The 19,419-nt window shown below is 49.0% G+C and overlaps 1 protein-coding gene and 1 pseudogene across 1 annotated transcript; one reads left to right on the top strand and one right to left on the bottom strand.

Moving 5' to 3' along the window:
• Nucleotides 1-273: 273 nt before the first annotated feature.
• TNFRSF17 (TNF receptor superfamily member 17) lies at nt 274-5,338 on the bottom strand. Its single transcript, XM_012927564.2, has 3 exons — nt 5,069-5,338; nt 4,487-4,633; nt 274-783 (listed from the first exon to the last, which is right to left on the bottom strand). Exons 1-3 carry the CDS (start codon nt 5,184-5,186, stop codon nt 545-547), a joined length of 504 nt encoding a protein of 167 aa, XP_012783018.1. The 5' UTR covers nt 5,187-5,338; the 3' UTR covers nt 274-544.
• LOC118757820 (U6 spliceosomal RNA) lies at nt 4,706-4,800 on the top strand (annotated as a pseudogene).
• Nucleotides 5,339-19,419: the final 14,081 nt, after the last annotated feature.

The raw sequence follows: 19,419 nt of genomic DNA, 5'->3' as shown, positions 1-19,419 counted from the left end.
GGTCATGGCTTAGAACTACACATTAATTTGTACCATTATGTTATTATCAAGTTCCTCCAGTAAGCTGGAAGCTTACAAAGCCAAGAATCACCTGTGCATTGCATGCTGGAATAGTCTAACTCCAGTCTTCCATTTACAGAGCGTGAATAACCTGCTCGCCCTTCGCAATAAAGGAGAAAATTCAGTCTCTCCTAAGATGCACATGTGTGTGTACAAGAGAGAGGCAATCAACGAATAGAAATATGTGGTCATCAGATGTATGGAATATAATGCTTTTTTTCCCCAGTGAGTCAAGAGTTTAATCATGAGATCAAGGAAGTTTCCATGGTTAAGTTTTCAGCATAAGGTACAGAAATGTACATAACAAAGGTTTTGCAGAATCAGAGGACAAAACGCTATAGCAGCAACTGACAGAATGCGATCACCCTCTAGAGATCCGACACTGTACCTTGTTTCTTCTCAATGAAGATTGTGGGAAGTAGCTCTGCACTGGTCAAGAGGATAAATCATCCCATAGAAACTGATTTCTCTACCCTGTAGCACTCTAAGCAAGCAGCAGGCTATTAGAATAGTCATTAGTTTTCGTGGTGACAAGAATGGTCGCGCCTTCCTCCATGGCAGGGAGTGGAAAGAAATGATCAGCATCGACCTTGGGCTTGCTCTTGATGCAGTCTTCACAAGTACACTCCTCGACCGTGTACCCCAAGCCTCTTGGAAGAGTTATCTCATTTCCCATTTGCCTGTTGTCTGGGACAGCTTTTGCCACGTCCAGGAGACCTGAACCTGATGGTGCAGAGAGAGAAAAACATGAATCTGACTTCCAGGGAGTATGGTCCTGACTGCCTTAACAGGGAACACCAGGACTCAAGGCAATACAGAGGAGTGAGCATGCGCAATGTTACAAGTCACTTGTATCAGTCCTGGGCTTGGGGACATGAATTCTTTGGAAGCATAACAGCTTTGAAAGTGCTTGCTTATTTCTTTTATGGTGGCCTGTGTTTAAAGCATTAAGAAGTTTTACAAACAAATGTAACCTATGGACTCTTTACAGACAACAAAAGGTAACCACTTGGAGCCACTCAGGGAAGCAACCCAGTTGTCACTTTCAGGCAAAAGGTGGGATCCCCTGTTGGCCAAGTGTCTATGAAGAGCGTTCATCACCCTCTCAGCCTTAGCGCACACTGAGGTTTTGTCCCTGAAAGGTTTCATCGTAAAAGACACTGCCATAGGTTACAACACACAACCTCAGCCATTGGGTGATACTTGAAGATTCAGAAGTGAAGATGCTGCTCTCACTTCTCACAACAGATAAACCTTTAAAAATGAACGTCCGTGCTCCTCTAGGAAAGAAATGCCCGTTGTGTCCCCACCCTGCATGTCTAAAGGTAAGTTTCACTCCTTCCCAACATCCCAAATGTGACAACGTCTTCCAAAATGTCACACTTTGAGTCACTCTCGACATAAGCCAGACATAGGAAGAAAATTACTGTGCTATCTCACGTGGGTGTGGACTTTGAAGAAGCTGAATAAAAGGAAGACAAGACTGAAACAGCAGAAGAGGGAGGGAAGCAGCGAGGCTGGGGAACAGATACAATGCAGGAATAATCTAAAGCTCCGAGCTATGGCAGAGTGGCTGAGTAACACAGTGCTGAATACTGCACATTACCCAAGAGTTGGGTCTTGGTGTTCTCACACCAAAAGTGAAGAAGTAGTGATGTTAGGAAATGGACATAATAATTTGCTTGGCTGTGGTTGCCATGCATAAGTACTCAAAACATTGTTGCGGGGTTGGGGGTTGTGACATAATGGGTTAAGCCACTGCTTGGGGCACCTGGAACACATATCTGAGTTCAAGTTCCAAGCTTTCAAACTGCTCTGCTTCCAATCCAGCTTCCTCTCAGCACATCCTGGAGACAACAGGTGATAGGTAAGGCAGTTGGGTCCCTTCCATCCTCGTGGGAGACCAGATGGGATTCTAGGCAACTGGCTTTAGTCAGCCTAAAATGGACTGAAAAGAAAACCAGCAGGTGAAAGGTTCCTTCTCTCTCTCTCTTTCACTCTCTCACATTCTGCCTTTCAAGTGGGTGAAAATAATATGAGAAAAAATGTTTAAATATATGCAACTTTAATATTAAAAAAATAAACCTTCACTCTCTACCTGTCTTATCAGGCCCCCAGGGAGGGGCATGGGTAACTTTGCATAGAACAGTCAACTCCCTCTGACTATACAAGAAAGCAAATGAGGTAGATGCTTTCTAGATTGAGCAAGCATGGAAAATAAATGCACAAAAACACAGGGCAGCATCTGTAAGCCACATGTTGGGGCATTAATTGGCAGGCAAAGGCATGGTAGAAATGTTTTGATCAGGCCCAGCACAGAAATAGCCTAGTGATTAAGTCCTCACCTTGCATCTGCTGGGATCCCATATGATTGCCGGTTCTAATCCTGACTGCTCCACTTCCCATCCAGCTCCCCACCTGTGGCCTGGGATAGCAGTCAAGGACGGCCCAAAGCCATCAGACCCTGCACTCACATGGGAGACCCAGAGGAAGCCCCTGGCTCCTGGCTTCAGATCGACTCAGTTCTGGCCGTTGTGGCCACGTGGGAAATGAATCAGTGGACAAATCTTTCCTCTCTGTCTCTCTTTCTCTCTGTGAATCTTTCCAATAAAAATAAAATAAATCTTTAAAAAGAAAGAGAGAGAAAGAAGGAATGAAGGGGGCCCGACAATGTGGCTTAGCAGCTAAAAGTCCTAACCTTGAACGTCCCGGGATCCCATATGGGCGCCGGTTCTAATCCCGGTAGCTCCACTTCCCATCCAGCTCCCTGCTTGTGGCCTGGGAAAGCAGTTGAGGACGCCCAAGGCTTTGGGACTCTGCACCCGCGTGGGAGACCCAGAAGAGGTTCCTGGTTCCTGGCTGCAGATCGGCACAGAACCGGCCGCTGCGCTCTCTTGGGGAGTGAATCATTGGACAGAAGATCTTCCTCTCTGTACATCTGACTTTGTGATAAAAATAAATAAATCTTTAAAAAAAAAAAGAAAGATGTAAGGAAGGAAAGAGAAAAGAAAGAAATAAAAAGGAAGGAAAGAAAGAAAGACAGAAAGAAAGGAAGTAAATGTAGCTTTTGATCTTTAGAGGCCTGACACGGAATCTTGAGCTGTTTGGAGCTGCGTGTCCACCACTGAACAAACACAGTCATTTCAGAGATGAATGCTCAGGAGTGCAGGACACGCTGGTTATTCATTTCCAGCATTTTCCCGTATGAAATGTTGATCCAAGAAAACAACACCTGTGTGGGTAACTTCAAAGAGACCATGGAAATAAGGGGTGAAAGGTTAAGCTTATATTTTGGTGCAAAAAAATCGTTCTTTCAGACTTTGTTTATTTATTTGAAAGAGTTACACACAGAATCATTATTCATGTGCAGGTTCACTCCACAGAGAGCCACAACAGCCAGGGCTGAGCAAGGCTGAAGCCAGGAGCTGCACCTTCCAGGGGACCCATCTTCCACTGGTCTCCCAGACCATTAGCAGGCAGATGGCTCGGAAGTGGAGCTGCCAGGACTTAAACCAGCATCCATATGAGATACCAGCATCATGGACAATAGCTCTACCCAATACACCACCACCAGCCCCAGTGCAAAAAAAAAAAAAAAAAAGAAAATCCATACTTTTGAAATCCCAGTGTTTCAAAAAGTTCATAAAAATGCATCTCATGGAAAAATTATGCGTGGACTTTTACATTTCTTTGAACCAAGATAAATTTTTCATTTCATTTTCCCACAAGTATGTTTGTATTTATATTGAAAACATGACCATCTTGACAGATACGCTTTCCCTGATAAACCAGCAGGCCTGGCGAGCAGCGTTTGGGTTGGTTGGCTTATTCTTCATTTAAAAACAGAGACAGAAATGTCTTGTCCCCCATTTCACTCTCCAAATTCTGGCAATGGTTAGGGCAGGGCCAGGTAGATTACAGGAGTCAACCTGAATCTCCCAGATAGGTTGCAGGTATTTGAGTCCCTACCCCAGCCTCCTGGGGTGCATGTCTGCAGAAAGCTGAAAAATGGGGAGCTGAACCGGGATCACATTCAGTCCTCCAATATGAGATGTGGAAGTCTCCAGTGTTATCTTTAACTGCTGCATCAAATGCCCGTCTCTTGACCAGCGATTTCTGCGTGCACGCCTCATCATACGCCAACTCTAATCAGAGGTGGTTTCCAAGCAAACCTCGCTACTTCCTTAGACTAATTACAAGGCAAAAAAAAAATGTACGGGAAAACTGACATGGCTGGAGACCCATGAAGAAGGTGTCGCAACAGGAATAAAGACAGTAATTCTACCAAGAAGCTCATTAACACACCTGCTAACACATTCTGAGAGACAGTAGCTGAATGTGGTAATCAATGGTGGAAAAAAAGGAAATGAAACTCACAAAAGCCTCCTCTTGGCAGCAGATTTCAAAGATTCACCATGTAACCAACCTGTGTTTTTGTCTTCAGCCTTTAATGGCTCCGAGCTCATCTTCCTCAGCAGAAACATCAGCACAAACACAGCCAAAGAGACCATCAGGCTCAGGCCCAGGCAGGTCCAGAGGATGGCGTTCGTTGCTTTCACCGAACTGGACACACCTTCATAAAAATAACAACATAAGGGGAATGAGCCAGTAACATAATGTTCACATCAAGGGTGGCTTATTTGTGTTCCCTCTGGCAGGAAATACGCTAAAACTGGAATGATACAGACAAGATTAGCATGCTCCCTGTGCAAGGAAGTATGGGTTACTTATCATTTGATTCTACCCAGTAACATTGACTTTCAAATTCTAAATACCACTTCATCAGGAGCAGCGGATAGAAATCTGTGTTGCTAATAGCACTGCATAAGATTGAATCTGAATAATGACTTTGTTCCGGCAGACATTGAAATCAGTGCCTTGTTTCCTTTCTCGTCTTAATTTAGGAAACCTCCCCCCATCAGCCCCTTGAACATTTATCCTCTGAGTCAACAGCATAGTGAGGATGTCCCACACCCAGGCATCCCACACCAAACCGTCCCCAACTCACTTGCATTACAGAAGCGCTGGCATGTTACCGGAGGGGCCTTGGAACAGCGCAGGTGACACGGCTTGCAAGCACGCAGCAAGCTGTCAAAGTACTCATTCTGGAAGCAATGCTGCGACATCTGGAACTGGGTTGCAAAAACAAACCACGCAACCAGAGAAGACGCAGCATGGAATGAGAAATAAAATCCCGCCAGAAATCCCCCAGCAAAGGTAGCCACAACGGCTCACTAGAATCTCAGGAGGAACAAAAAAACACACCCTCACGTGGCTCTGCTGGTCCTTAAGGGCTCTGTTTGCCCTGTGGCTACAGATTTGAATACCACCCCTAATTCAAGTTCCTAAGTTTGAGCCCTGGGTGGGGCAGGGCCCAGGGAATAAATACCAGGGTAAGCCATACCTGAAACAGAAACTGCTTATTTATAGAGGAAATCTCCCAGCCAGGTGACAGTTGCAAGACTTGCAGACACAGCCCTGGGGCCCCAAGCGGAAGGTTCAATCACCATTTTTGGAAAGTCTGTTTCTGAGCTATGCTGTGTGATAAGCCCAAGGGAGATACACAAGAAATGGTTTATGCCCCTTAAGAATTTCACATCTGGGGCCCAGCGTTATAGCCTAGTGGCCAGATCCTTGCCTTGCATCAACAGAGGGGATTCCACATGGGCACGGGTTCAGTTCCCGTCCCAGCTGCTCCACTTCCCATTAAGCTCCCTGCTTGTAGCCCGGGAAAGCAATACAGGATGGCCCAAGGTCCTTGGAACCCTGCAGCCACATAGAAAACCCAGAAGAAGCTTCTGCCTCCTGGCTTCGGATCTCTCTGTATAGTTGCCTCTCCATAAATGAATGAATGAATGAATAAATAAATAAATAAATAAATAAATAAATAAATAAATAAAATAATTTTTAAAAAGAATTTCACATCCAGGGCCCAGCAGCATGGCCTAGCAGCTAAAAGTCCTAGCCTTGAACACCCCGGGATCCCATATGGGGGCTGGTTCTAATCCCGGCAGCTCCACTTCCCATCCAGCTCCCTGCTTGTGGCCTAGGAAAGCAGTCGAGGATGACCCAAAGCCTTGGGACCCTGCACCCACGTGGGAGACCCAGAAGAGGTTCCTGGTTCCTGGCTTCGGATCGGCACAGCACCGACCGTTGCGCTCACTTGGGGAGTGAACCAGTGGATGGAAGATCTTCCTCTCTGTCTCTCCTCCTGTCTGTATATCTGACTTTGTAATAAAAAATGAATAAATCTTAAAAAAAAAAAAAAGAATTTCACATCCAACAGGGAAGACAGGAGCAACCTCCAATAACTACCATGTGTGCTGATAACAGTGTGAGAGAAGGAAGGAGAAATGAAACCCAACTACCGGTTTTCACTTTGAAATTTCTTTATTTGTTTTCATCATTTGAAAGAACAAGAGAGGGGCCCAGTGTGATGACTCAGGTGGCTGAATCTTTACCGTGCCAGGATCCCTGGCTTAGTCTACAGCTCTGGCCCCTCAAAAGTTTTGTTGTAAATGTTTCCTGAGTGCAGCTTTGTCATAACAACATCACCAGAAGGGGCACTGCACCCAATGTCATTTGACAGAAAGAGTGAGAAGGACCAGCCTTGCTTCAGCCTCCAGCTTCGGCTCTCTCTCAGCACTCCAAAGAAGCACATGCAAGCTACATCAGGGCTCTGAAGCCATGAGCAACTTGGCAGGCCTGGAAAACCGCTGAACCACAGACTCTCTTCCCCAAATCACTGAACTGTGCCGAGTCTTCAGAGCAGAGCAAGGCGACCTCTAGCCCTTGCTCCAAATCATAAGTGTGCAATTTCTTCTTAAGACCTTCAAGTTTTCCCTTGCAAGAGGCATCAGGCTTTTGTTCCTCAGTCTCCAAAGACATAGAACCAGCAGGATGTGCAGACAGCTGCTCTTCAACTTATAGTGGGCCTGTGAAACCCATCATAGTCTGAAAGCATCACACATTTAAAATGCACACACAACACCTGACCTAGTTAGCTGAGCACACAGTAGACCACCAGTCATTCCATTCAGGCTGGCAGGGTTCACGGAGTCCCATCTTCCATTACCCAGCATTACCAGAGGACCTACAATGTACCTGCTCCAAATTCAAACTTGCAAGGACAGTGTCGACTGAACGTACTCTTGCATCACAGTGCAACAGAACAATCTTGAGGGAAGCCACTGGAAGTCAGGGTCTGGGGACCCAGAGACAGGAAATGGCCTCCTATCATCCTGGAGGTTGGGAGAGCCAAGACTTACAGACAGAAACATGGAGACCCAGGCGAGCCAGGGAGTACACTCTGCCCAAGAGCCATGCATTAAGACTTCGAGCAGAGCTGACCTTTGGGCAGGAGTCCAGGGACCCAGCACACACCGTCAGGAGGAGATGCTCTCTTTGACTCGCCAAGGGCCAGCCTATTGGCTGCTTCCACACCTTAGGCTGATGAGGGTAGGGCCCACCTACCTCCCCTAGGGAGGGTCATTTTTACCCATCATCCATTCAACTGTAGACCTCACCCAAACAGGCTCACAGACACACCCAGGATGAGGCTTGACCTATAACCTAGTCAAGTTAACATGTGCAAGCCTTTAACCACATGCCCCATCCTTACCTTCTCTCAGAGCCTCTCGATAACCTCTGGGCAGTGTTGCCTTGGTTACTGCAGGTGCTTTCTGACTCCAAATAAGGATCTCTGTGAGGGCACAGGATGGCACTGGCCCAAAGAGGACAGATTAGTCCAAAGTTTGCTGATTGAAATGTGACACTTTCCAACAGCATCTGGATGGGGACTCTATGGCCATTAGCTGTAAGCAGTTCCCCTCTGCTTGTGAGCACAAGGTAGGACTGGCTTTTCCACGTGGCTCCTTGAAGTGACTTGTGGACATGCCTCTTGGTATGCACCAAGGGAAAACGAGCAGGAAGGACTTAGGGCCCTTGAAGGCAGGGCCTTTCAGAGCCACATTTCCCCTCCCTGGCTGTGGTGATTGCTGATGCTCATAGCTCTTGCGGCCTGATTTCCACAGAACAAGTCCATGGAGCACAGCCCCTGCTGATCCCAGAAGGACACCGTCATGACATGAGTGTCTGTGTCCCCTAAAAGCTCCTATCTGCGGAAGCCCTGATCCCAAACCCTCTTCCCAGTGTAGTGTATTGGCATTTGACGATGGGGCCTTACGGGATAATGGGCCCCCCAAGAAACCACAAGGGTAGTGCCTTCATGGTGGAATCTGTGCCCTAATAAGAGGAAGAAGTCTCTCTCTCCAGGATCGTGCATGGAGCAAAGACTGTGGGAATTCACAGCAGGAAGATAGCTCCTTCAAAGCCAAGCAGTGAACTCTCCCCAGACACCAGGTCTACCTGATGACCCCTGACCTTGGGGTTGATAGCCTGTACAACTGGGAGAATCTGTGGTCTTCGGCCATAATCACCCAAGACACAGCCCTAAAATGTGGGTGGTGCTTGCCACTGCTGCGCAATGCTGAGGGTTGCGGCCGAGGTAGATCTCAAAGTGAGTCCAAACAAGACTGTCTCTGCACCACCTCCTCTGCCAGCCTTTCCAGCACACGGAAGTCAAGAAGGAAGGAAACCCACATAACACAAAGGTAAGACTACAAAGGAATGGCAAGTGTCGAGCCCAGAACATTGGTCCTCCCCGGCCCCATAAACAGCGCCTACTGAGCTGGCAGGAGGCAGGCCTTGGGCGTGGCGGGGGGCTGGGGGCGGGAATGAAGCTGCAGAAGATGAAACAGGCTCAGATCCCCAGCCAAGGAAGCCAGGAGCCAGGGACCCCGCTGGGCGACTCCTGCCAGGCACAGCCCGCTCTGCTCCTCCCTCCCTGCCCCGTCTGACTTAGATCTCAACCCCATTGGCTTGTGGAGATGAAAAGGCTTGTGTGCTCAGGGCTCCCTTTGAAGAGTACCTGCTCCTCTCTGCACCATCCCAGGTACCGTATGTGTCTGCCCTGCAGTCTGGGGCGATTTTTCTTTGATTTCAGGGGTGTCCTGGTTGTTCACAATTGTAGGCTCACTGTGCAAGGTAGTTTCAAGGGCTGTTTTTTAACCACAAACTTCTTCCTGGGACATTTTTTGTCTCCATTTTATTTTTAAAGGTTTATTTATTTTGATCTGAGAAGCAGATTTACAGAGAGAAGAGTCAGAGAGGTCTTTGATTCACTGGTTCAGTCCTCAAACAGACACAATGACTGGAGCTGAGTCGATCCCAACCCAGCAAGCAGGAGTTTCCTCCAGGGGGTATTGGTACCGTGGCTCAATAGTCTGGTTCTCTGGCTGCAGGCACCAGCACCCCATATGGGCACCAGTTCATGTCCCAGCTGCTCAGCTTCCCCATCAAGCTCCCAGCTTAGGACATGGGAAGGCCCCAGCTTTGGGCAATGGCCTAGGTTGCATTGTACCTAGGCAAACGTTACATTGCTGGGAGAAAAGCAGCTAACAGCTGATGGGCACCCTGGGCCTGGTGAATGATAAATCTGTGCTAACCATACCAGTTGCCTAGGCTATTCTATTTTTTTCTCTAAAGATATGTGGGGGTTGCCAGGTCCTTGAGCCCCAGGGATGGGAGGAGGGAGGTCCCGGGGGTGGGGGGAGTGGGCTGAGTCACCTGGCCTGGGTCCTTTGACCTGCCTCGGGAGACGCAGTGGCAGCAGTGGGTGCAGGGGATTCTCACAGGTCCTGGGGCACCCTTCTCAGAGAATAAGACAGAGCGGAGGACAGCAGGCCTAGATACACTGGGTCCTAAAGAGGACATCTGGTACCATAGCAGAGCAGGGAGGGCAGAGCAAATGGACAACTACCCCAATCAAGTGATGACGACAGATATCTGGGCGAATGGAGACGCTAAGGCAAACTGTTAGCCAATAGACTTGGAAAGATTTCCTCATCCTTGGATTGGCGAGATTGTCAGCATCTCCAAACTATCAAAAAGCAGAACCCTTGGACCATGCTGCATGTCAGGGACCCTGGGCTGATATCAGGTGGCTGTTCCCAACCCCCAGGTGACTTCTCTCCTTTCTCCCCACTTGCCCCAGATAAAGGAAGAAGAAAAAGAAAATTTGGAAACAATGGTCTCACCCACTTTCCCCTAACCCTCAGTCCTTCTCACTTTGATCAACTATGTAAGCATCATCAAAAACAATAAATGAATAAGAAAGACCTGGGAAGGCAGTGGAGGATACCCTAACACCTTGGGCCCCTGCATTCATGTGGGACACCAGGAAGCAGCTTCTGGCTTTGCATCGACTCAGCTCCGATCATTGTGAACATTTAGGGAGTGAACCAGCAGATGGAAAATCTTCCTGTCGCTCCTTCTCTGTGTAAATCTGCCTTCTCAATAGAAATAACTAAATCTTTTTTTAAAAAGAAAAATAAAAAGTTACATCCACAGAGAGAGAAAACACATCTGATTGTTAACCCACCAAGGCAACAACAGTCGGAGCTGGGCCAGTCCAACCTCAGGAGCCAGAAGTTCCTTCAGGCCACCTGCTGCTGCTTTCCCAGGTGCGTTAGCATGGAGCTGGGTCTGCAGTGGAGAAACCCAGGCTCAAGCCAGCACCAGTATCTGGCGCTTCTCCCCACTTTGCCACAAGCCAGCTTAATTTCTATCTTTAATAAACTCAATTAAGAGCATGCATCGCAGGGCAGGAGGTTTAGGATGGGTGGGGGCAGTGGGTACAGGGTCCCACTGGGAGAACTTGACTGTGGACCAGAAGAGGCCTGGAGCTGGCTAGGTCACCACACGATGGGTTATTGTGTCCTGTCCACAAAGCACGAGTCACAGCCTGGGCCCAGGTCCGCAGAATAAGCAGGACTAAATGTTTGCCTCCAAGTAGCCTCCAAAACAGCTTTCCGAGTCCTGCAAGCTCTTTTAAAGGCAGAGCTCCAGAGAACACAGACACAGAAAGACCTTCCATCGGCCAGCTCACACGCCCAATGCCCACAACAGCCAGGGCTGGGCCAGGTTGAAGCAGGAACCTGAACTCCACCTTGGCTTCCCGCGTGGTGGTGGCAGGGGACCACGTACGTGAGCTACCACCTGCTACCTTGCAGGGTGCACAATAGCACGAAGCAGGAAGAGTCAGTATTCCAACACAAACATTCCAATCTGGGAAGCAGCCATCCTATGCCACAGCATAACAGCTGTGCCAAATACCTGTACTGAAATCTGAGATCCTTATAGATTAGCTTCAAAATTATAAAAACGGGGCCCAGTGCAGTGCGGCTAAAAGTCCTAACCTTGAACGCACCAGGATCCCATATAGGCGCCAGTTCTAATCCCGGCTGCCCCACTTTCCATCTAGCTCCCTGCTTGTGGCCTGGGAAAGCAGTCGAGGATGGCCCAAAGCTTTGGGACCCGGCACCCGTGTGGGAGACCCAGAAGAAGTTCCTGGCTTTGGATCAGCTCATCTCAGACCATTGCTGCCACCTGGACAGTGAACCGGTAGATGGAAGATCTTTAACTTTATCTCTGCTTCGCTCTGTAAATATGACTTTACAGTAAAAAAAATAAATCATAAATAGAGGTAGTGTGGTGATATGGTTAGTAAGCCCTTCAATATTCTGCATTCCATATGGGCACTGGCTGCTCAGCTTCAGATTCATCTTCCTGCTAACGGCCTAGAGAGGTATCAGATGTCCCAAGAGCATGGGTCCCTGCCACCTATGTGCAAGACTGGGAGAAAGCTCACCCTGGCTCGCCCTGGTTTTGCAGCCATCTGGATGAGTGAACCAATGGATGGACGCACACTCTGTCTCTGTAACTCTGCCTTTCAAATATATTTTTTAAATATGTTTTATTAAGAGAGAAACAAAAGGAAGGAGGGTGGAAAGAAGAGCCACAGTCTCCACCATGTGGCAGGTGCACACAGATATGTGAGCCCAGCGTAGGGAGTTGTGGGAGAAAAGTCTGCGAGCCGGCAGGGCGCGCACACCTGCTCTCGGGTGTGGACGGCCAATTAGCCAGCGGTATAATAAACCGCTTCTTGGCTTCAAAAGAGAATCGGATTCCTGCTGCTGGGCCCGTGGACCTCCCAGCTGAATCCTGGCGCTCCAAAGACGCTGGCCAAGTGGAAACTGTCTCCCGACGACTCGAGGGCGACACCTGACGCCACGCCGAGGAATTACAGAGACTCTCGCCGGTAGCCAGGCGGGGTCAGGACTGGGCTATGGAGCCTCCCACTGGGAAAGGAGCCACAGCGGGGTGAGCTGCCAACCCTGCAGTTACCTGGGCTGTCTTCTCTTTCTTTAACTATCAACAATTTTTGAAGACTTTATTTCTTCGAGAGGCACGTGTATGTGTGTTAGTGTGTGTGTCAGACCGAGAAAGAGAGAATCTTCCATCTACTACTAGCTCCTGGCTTTAGATCCACTCAGCTTTGGCCATTGTGGCCAGCTGGGGAATGAACCAGTGGATGGAAGATTCTTTTTGTCTCTCCCTCTAACTGTGCCTTTCAAAGAAAAATAATAATAATAATAAGGGTCCAGCGCATTAGCCTAGTAGCTAAAGTCTTCACCTTACAGGCCCCCAGGATCCTATATGAGTGCCAGTTCGCACCCTGGCTGCTCCACTTCCCTTCCAGTTCCCTACTTGTGGCCTGGGAAAGCAGTGGAGAATGGTCCAAATCCTTGGGATCCTGTACCTGCATGGGAGACCAGAAAGAAGTTGCTGGCTCCTGGCTTCGGTTCAGCTCAGCTCTGTTCGACCACTCAGGGAGTGAATCTGTGTTTCCTTCTCTCTGTAAATCTGATCTTCCAATAAAAATAGATACGTCTTCTAAAATAATGATAAAATAAATCTTTTCAAAACTCTTACTCAAACTTGAAAATAAATGAATAAACCTTTTTTTAAAAAAAATTAAATATGCCAACTATTTAAAGAGAAAAAGGATCTGAAAGACACCTCTCTGGAGGACGTGTAAGGAACTGATACACACAGAGACAGTCAAGATTGTCACGCACCAGGAAAACGCGAAGCTAAGACATCAAGAGCTACAGCTTCAGACCCATAGGCTGGCCATTGCCAAAAATAATAATAATAATAATAATAATTGAAACCTTCATTGCTGGTGGGAATACTAATGGCGCAACCCCTGGGAAAGCAGACTAGCAGCTCTTACAATGTTGACAGAGTCAGGGACATTTGGCAAGCTGCTTGAATTCCCATTTGGGATACTCGGATCCTGTATTGGAGTCTCTGGTTGCAATCCATCTCAAGCCCTGCTGGCAATCCGCTTCCTGCCGTGCGTGTACTGGGAGGCATCAGGTGATGGATGGCTCAAGCATGATCCACTTCTCCAAAGTTCCCAAGGAGGGAACAGGGCCGTGAGCTTGGCAGATGGTGCCTGGAGATGGTAAAGCACAATGCCGACAGCGGGAAGACAGGCTGCCCGCAGTCAGCCCTACCCACAGCCGGGGACACCTGCTGTGCCAGCCCCAGCTCTGAGCACGTTGCCTCAGCCCGCTCGTGTCTGTCCTGCGATGGGCGGGAATGGTGATGACCCATGCTGCATGACTTCCCCCGGGCTTCCACGCTTCCAGGTGGGAATAGAAGCAAACAGACTTTACACAGCAAGTTCAGGGACCGTTTATTTGGGGCAGAAAACCTACAACTTTTTCTTTTTTTTTTCAAACAAATACTGACGCTGAGCATCCTTCCACCCCTGCCCTCTCCACCACCCAAGGTGGCCCTGACTGTGCTGCCTAAAGCTTTGTTTACAAAGCAAATATTCTGGGCCCAGCAGTGATTAAATCCTTGCCTTGCATGCGCCAAGATCCTCTATGAGCGCTGGTTCTATCCCAGCTGCTCCACTTCCCATCCAGCTCCCTGCTTGTGGCCTGGGAAAGCAGTCGAGGACGGCCCAATGCCTTGAGTACCTGCACCCGCGTGGGAGACCCAGAAGAGGTTCCTGGCTCCTGGCTTCGGATCAGCTCACCTCCAGCTGAATACTACACCATGATGCTGGCCCACAATCTCCCATTTTAAAAAAAGACCTATGAATTTCTTTGAAATCAGAGCAACAGTGAAGAAGAGACAGAGAGAAATCTGCCATGCACTGGTTTATTTTCCAAGTGCCAGACACTTTCAGGACAAAGCCAGGGTCAAGGCAGCTGCTGGGACCTCAGCCCAGGTCTACCAGACAAGTGGCAAGGACCACGCTGCTTGAACCATCATCATTCCTTCCGAGGTCTACACTGGCAGGAGGCTGGAGCCAGGAGCCAGAACCAGAACCTGAACTTAGGCACTCAACTACTAGGCCTCATGTCCACTGCATTCCTCCAGAATATTTTCATTATTCCCCCCCCACACACACCCATTTATTTCCATGTCCCTGTGTTTTATGGGAAAAGGAACTCTTATCTGATTCAGAAATGCATTGCCTTAAGAAAAAGAAAAAGTCAAACTCCTTGTGAGTTGAGCTGCAGAGAGAGGAGAGGAGAGAAGCAGCAGCAAGTCAAAACCAAGTGAGTGTCATCGCTGGGCTCTGAGGAGCGCAGACAGGGGGGCCTCTGCAGAGCTCTCTGGGGGGCCTTCAGCAACCTCCGGGTACCCACAGAACAAGCCTTGCTGCGTGGCCCCAGCTGCTATTTTCCACTCTGGTGAGAAGCATTTGATGCTAATACTGCCTGAGAGAGGCCTCTCGTGGGCAGTCCCTCCCCCTGAGTTTGCAATCCTTCTTCCCACTCCACAACTGGGCAGAGACAGAGGAGAGCTGTCTTCATGAAGGGGTGTGTATCTGTGAGCTAGGCCCTGGGGATTAGATGTGGAGAGCCTCCCCCTGCTCCCCGCCCTGCTGCCCCCCAACCATACCCCACCCCCGGTTGGCAACTACAACCCTGGGGCAGCCGTGGCTTAGAGACCCCTCTGCCCACAGTGCTGTCCCAGCTCAAGCTCACCAGCAGGAAGGGAAGTGAGAGCAGCCAGTACCCTTCCCCCACAACCCCAGCCTTCCTTCCTCTCCCCGGGGTTGCAGGATGAAATGAGAAAACGGGACAAGTGCTGCTTGTTTATCACACACACTGGGCGGTGCTGTCTTTGCTGGATGAGTGCGCTTTGTTTCATGCAAGAATGCTGAAGGTCAGTGGTGGCTTTTTTGTTTCCCGGCGCTGTGATTTGGCAAAATGAAAGGCTCATTGGGTCCCTCATCCCAAGCTTTGGAAAATGCACTGATGTGTGAAGTTCTAAATTATGCTCAGACACTGCCCACCCAGGACAAACCTCACTCAAGGTGGGGGAAGGGGCACAGACTGGCTGAGAGCCCCAGGGTTTGTTGTCTGATGCTGAGCCTTATTAGCACTGCTAATGAAAATGATCCCACAATAAAGATACCTGAGTCCCAGATCAGCATGCCTGCCTCTGGCTGTGGCTCCCGATCCAGCTTGCCGCTAATGTGGACCATGGGAAGCAACAGTGATTGGTGTCCTGATACCCACATGGCAGACCCGGACAGGTTGGGTCCCCAGCACTACCAAATGACCTGGGGGAAGAGCTAGCTTCAGCCTGTACCATACTTCTTGTTCTATTAAAGAAGTCACAGTAATCACTATGCTGACAGATAGGATCAGTTATGTGACCTGAATGGAAAACGAAGAATTCCTGGTTGTCTCTCCCTCTGTGCTTTCAAGAGGCACCCCATAGGTGCAGGCCAGGGTGAACTGGACCGCAACACCCACCAGTTCACATGAGGGCTGGAGGCGGGCCGGGCCGGGCTAGGCCGTTGCACCCACTGGCATACACAAGAGCCAGAATGGGTGTGGACCCGCAAAAGCTAAGCTGCAGCACCAACTGGCAGGTGCAAGTCATGTCAGGCTGGAATGCCCCCTGGCAGGCACAAGATCCAGGGCTTGGAACATGCCTGGCAGAGACTGTGGACACTCTGCTGCTGGGCTGTACCAAGGTTGGGGTTGGGCCAGGCTGGACCAAGGTGGCAGCATCTTTCAGCATACGTGACGGCCGGTTCTGGGGAGCAGGTTGGGCTGAGCTAAGCGACAGCACCCATGGATATGCATGAGAGCCGGAAGGGATGTGGTCTGGGCCAGGCTAGGCAACAGCAGAGGCTAGGTTAGACAGAAACTGGGTCTAGGGGGTTCACCTGGTAGGAGTTACTAGGGTCACCCCAACTAGGCCACAGCACCCACTGGTATGCCTGAGTCTGTGGTGGACTGGCCAGGCTGGGCCATAGCATGCATTGGTTTGCTTAAGATACAGGGCAGAGGCAGAGCTGACCAGTATCTGTACTGGCTGTTGCAGGCGACAGACTGAACCTGATCCTACACTGGCTGTTATACATAAGAGTCTGAGGTCACCCCAGATGAGGTTTCTTGGGGAACTCCCCAACTAGACCACTGGTCTCAAACCCTGTGCACAGGGAAAATCACAAGATATGTGGTCCAACCTTGGAGTGCGTGTGTCAAGACGGCTTCCTCAGTTGCTGATGCCTGTGTAGTGAGTTATGACAGCCAGCTCCTCTAGGCCAGCAGAGGACATTAACAGCCACATCAGAAGATGGAAAACAGAGCATGCTGGACAATCCCCATGACCAGGCTTTTTAGTATGTTCCTGGGTCTGAGCATGCATCACGTGGACTTTGTCAACCAATAGGCTTTAGAAAAATTTTCTCAATCCTAGAGCAATGAAACTGACAAAAATCTCAGGGCTTTCAAAACCACTCAAGCAGCACCATCCTCAGAACACTCTTCCCCACATTGGGATCTCCAAGCATCATCAAAGGAACATTCTCCCAGTGCTGATGTAGTCCTTTTTGTAGATGGTTTTTTTTTTTTTTTTTCTGATGTGCTTTTTTAATATTTTATTGCAGATTTTTTTTTTTATTATTATTGGAAAGCCGGATATACAGAGAGGAGGAGAGACAGAGAGGAAGATCTTCCATCCGATGTTTCACTCCCCAAGTGAGCCACAACGGGCCGGTGCGTGCCAATCCGAAGCCGGGAACCAGGAACCTCTTCCAGGTCTCCCACGCGGGTGCAGGGTCCCAAAGCCTTGGGCCATCCTCCACTGCTTTCCCAGGCCACAAGCAGGGAGCTGGATGGGAAGTGGAGCTGCTGGGATTAGAACCGGCGCCCATATGGGATCCCAGGGCTTTCAAGGCGAGGACTTTAGCCACTAAGCCACGCCGCTGGGCCCCTGATGTACTTTTGACAGCAAGGAGAGGCCTTCTCCCCCTTCTCCCCTTTGGACACAGAGGGAAAAAAAAGAAAGACGGGAACACATGTCCCACTCACCTTCCTCCACACTGACCCCTCCTCCCTAAACAGAGGCATACATAGGCATGCATTCCTCTCAAGTGTCTAAACAATATGAAAAATAAAATCAGGGCCCTGCACAATAGCCTAGTGGCTAAATCCTCACCTTCCCACCACCAAGATCCCATATGGGCATCAGTTCATATCCTGGCTGCTCCTCCCATCCAGCTCCCTGCTTGTGGCCTGGGAAAACAGTCGAGGATGGCCCTGCACCTGCGCGGGAGACTCAAAAGAAGCTCCTGGCTCCTGGCTTCGGATCAGCCACTTGGGGAGTGAACCAGCAGACAGAAGAGCTCTCTCTACCTCCTCTCTGTAAATCTGCCTTTCCAACAAAAATAAACGGATCTTTTAAAAAACCATTTTTAAAACAAATAAATAAAATTAAGAAGAAAGAAAAAGAATGTCACAAAAAAAGAGGTACCCCATATCCTACTTTCCATTTTCTTCTTTTTTTCCATTCACCTGGCCACTTTACAAATTAGCTTTTCCTGTCTGGGAAAAAAAGATTCTTTCCGGGGCAATAAAGAGACGAGGTGCTGAGCACTTAGAAAGTCAGCAGCTTCACTTGCTTCTTTGCAGGCCTTGGGGAAAGCTGTTGAGAACGGCCCAAAGCTTGGGGTCCTGCATCCACATGAGAGACCCAGAGGAGGCTCCTGGCTTTGGATCAGCTCAGCTCCAGCTGTTGCAGCCTCTGGGAGAATGAATCAGTGGATGGAAGATCTTTCTGTCTCTCTTCTTCTCTGTATATCTGCCTTTCCAATAATATATATACATATATATATATATTTAAAAAAAGAAAGTTAACCTGGGCATGTAGCCTAGGAGTTAGATACTCGTGTCCCACATAGGAGTGTCTGAGTGTGAGTGTCTTTCCAGCTCCTGACACCACCTCTCTTTAACATAAACCCAGGAGGCAGAAGGGATTGCTCAAGTGAGTGGGGTCCTGTCTCCATGCGGAACCAAATTCCCAGCTCCTAGTCTGGACCATTGCTGGTCTGCACATAGAGAAGTGAGCTAGTATATAGGAAATGTGGCGGGGGGCTGGGGGAAGAAAGAATTTTTAAGCTAATGCAAATTGTCCTGGAACCTTTTTTAAAAAAAGACATTTATTTTAAAGGCAGTTACACAGAGAAAGAGAGAGTCAGAAAAACAGAAATGAGATCTTCCACCCTGGTTCATTCTCCCAGATGGCCACAACAGTAGGGGCTGGACAAAGCCCAAAGTAGGAGCTTGGAACTCCACCCTAGTCTCCCACATGGTGATGGGAGCTCGAGTACTTGCCCATCTTCTGCCACTTCCTCAGGTGCATCAGCGGGCAGAGGGAGGGGAAGTGGGGCAGCTGGGAGTCCCGCGGAACACCATTTCACAGGCAGTGGGTTAACTGACCATGCCACAGAGCTGGTGCCCAGGAACTCCTGTCAGTCCTCTCATCCATGCCTCCTTTAAACATGTTTCTCTGGGGAGCCCCGACTCATGCAGGTTGGCTGATTTATTTAATGATTTGGACAGTTTCTCTCTTATTCCAAAATGAAGAGATCCAAAGACACTAAGCAGAAGAAGCATGCATTCATTCACTCATTCATTCATCCCATTCATTTGTCCATGCAAGAGACATCCATGTTGGCTCAATGGCTAAATTCTCATCTTGTGAGCACCAGGATCCAATACGGATGCTGGGGTGGTTTGGAATCAGGTTGTTGACCCAGCAAGTTTAGGGACAGCGATTAAGAGTCCCTCATCCGGTATTGGAGCTCCTGGAAGTAAGTTACGGCTCTGCTGTTGGTTCCAGCTTTCCGCTAATGCACAAGGGGAGAGGCTCGGGTTGGCTTACGTGATGACTGCAATACTCGACGTTCTGCCACAAGGGGGACACCTAGAGCGATTTTTTGGCTCCTGGTTTCTGTTTGTTGGAGCACTGGCTGTTGCTTAGAGATCTCTGTTTCTCTCGCCTTTTTTCTTTTTTTTAAAGAATTGATTATTTGCTTAAAAATAAAAGTAATTTTTGAAAGCCACGTTTGGGCCAGGCTTAAACCAGGACCTGGGAACTCCACTGCGGTCTCACATGCATGCCAGCTCA

Source organism: Ochotona princeps, chromosome 24 (genome assembly GCF_030435755.1).
Source record: "Ochotona princeps isolate mOchPri1 chromosome 24, mOchPri1.hap1, whole genome shotgun sequence".
NCBI classification, from domain to species: Eukaryota; Metazoa; Chordata; class Mammalia; order Lagomorpha; family Ochotonidae; genus Ochotona; species Ochotona princeps.
This window is presented reverse-complemented; position numbering and strand designations above follow the sequence as displayed.

Excerpts from the sequence above, each read along its gene's own strand:
- TNFRSF17 (XM_012927564.2), bottom strand. The coding sequence starts at position 5,186 with ATGTCGCAGCATTGCTTCCAGAATGAGTACTTTGACAGCTTGCTGCGT. Across the intron at positions 4,634-5,068 it reads CCAGCGCTTCTGTAATGCAA|GTGTGTCCAGTTCGGTGAAA; the intron begins GTGAGTTGGGGA and ends ATTTTTATGAAG. Across the intron at positions 784-4,486 it reads GGCTGAAGACAAAAACACAG|GTTCAGGTCTCCTGGACGTG; the intron begins GTTGGTTACATG and ends CTGCACCATCAG.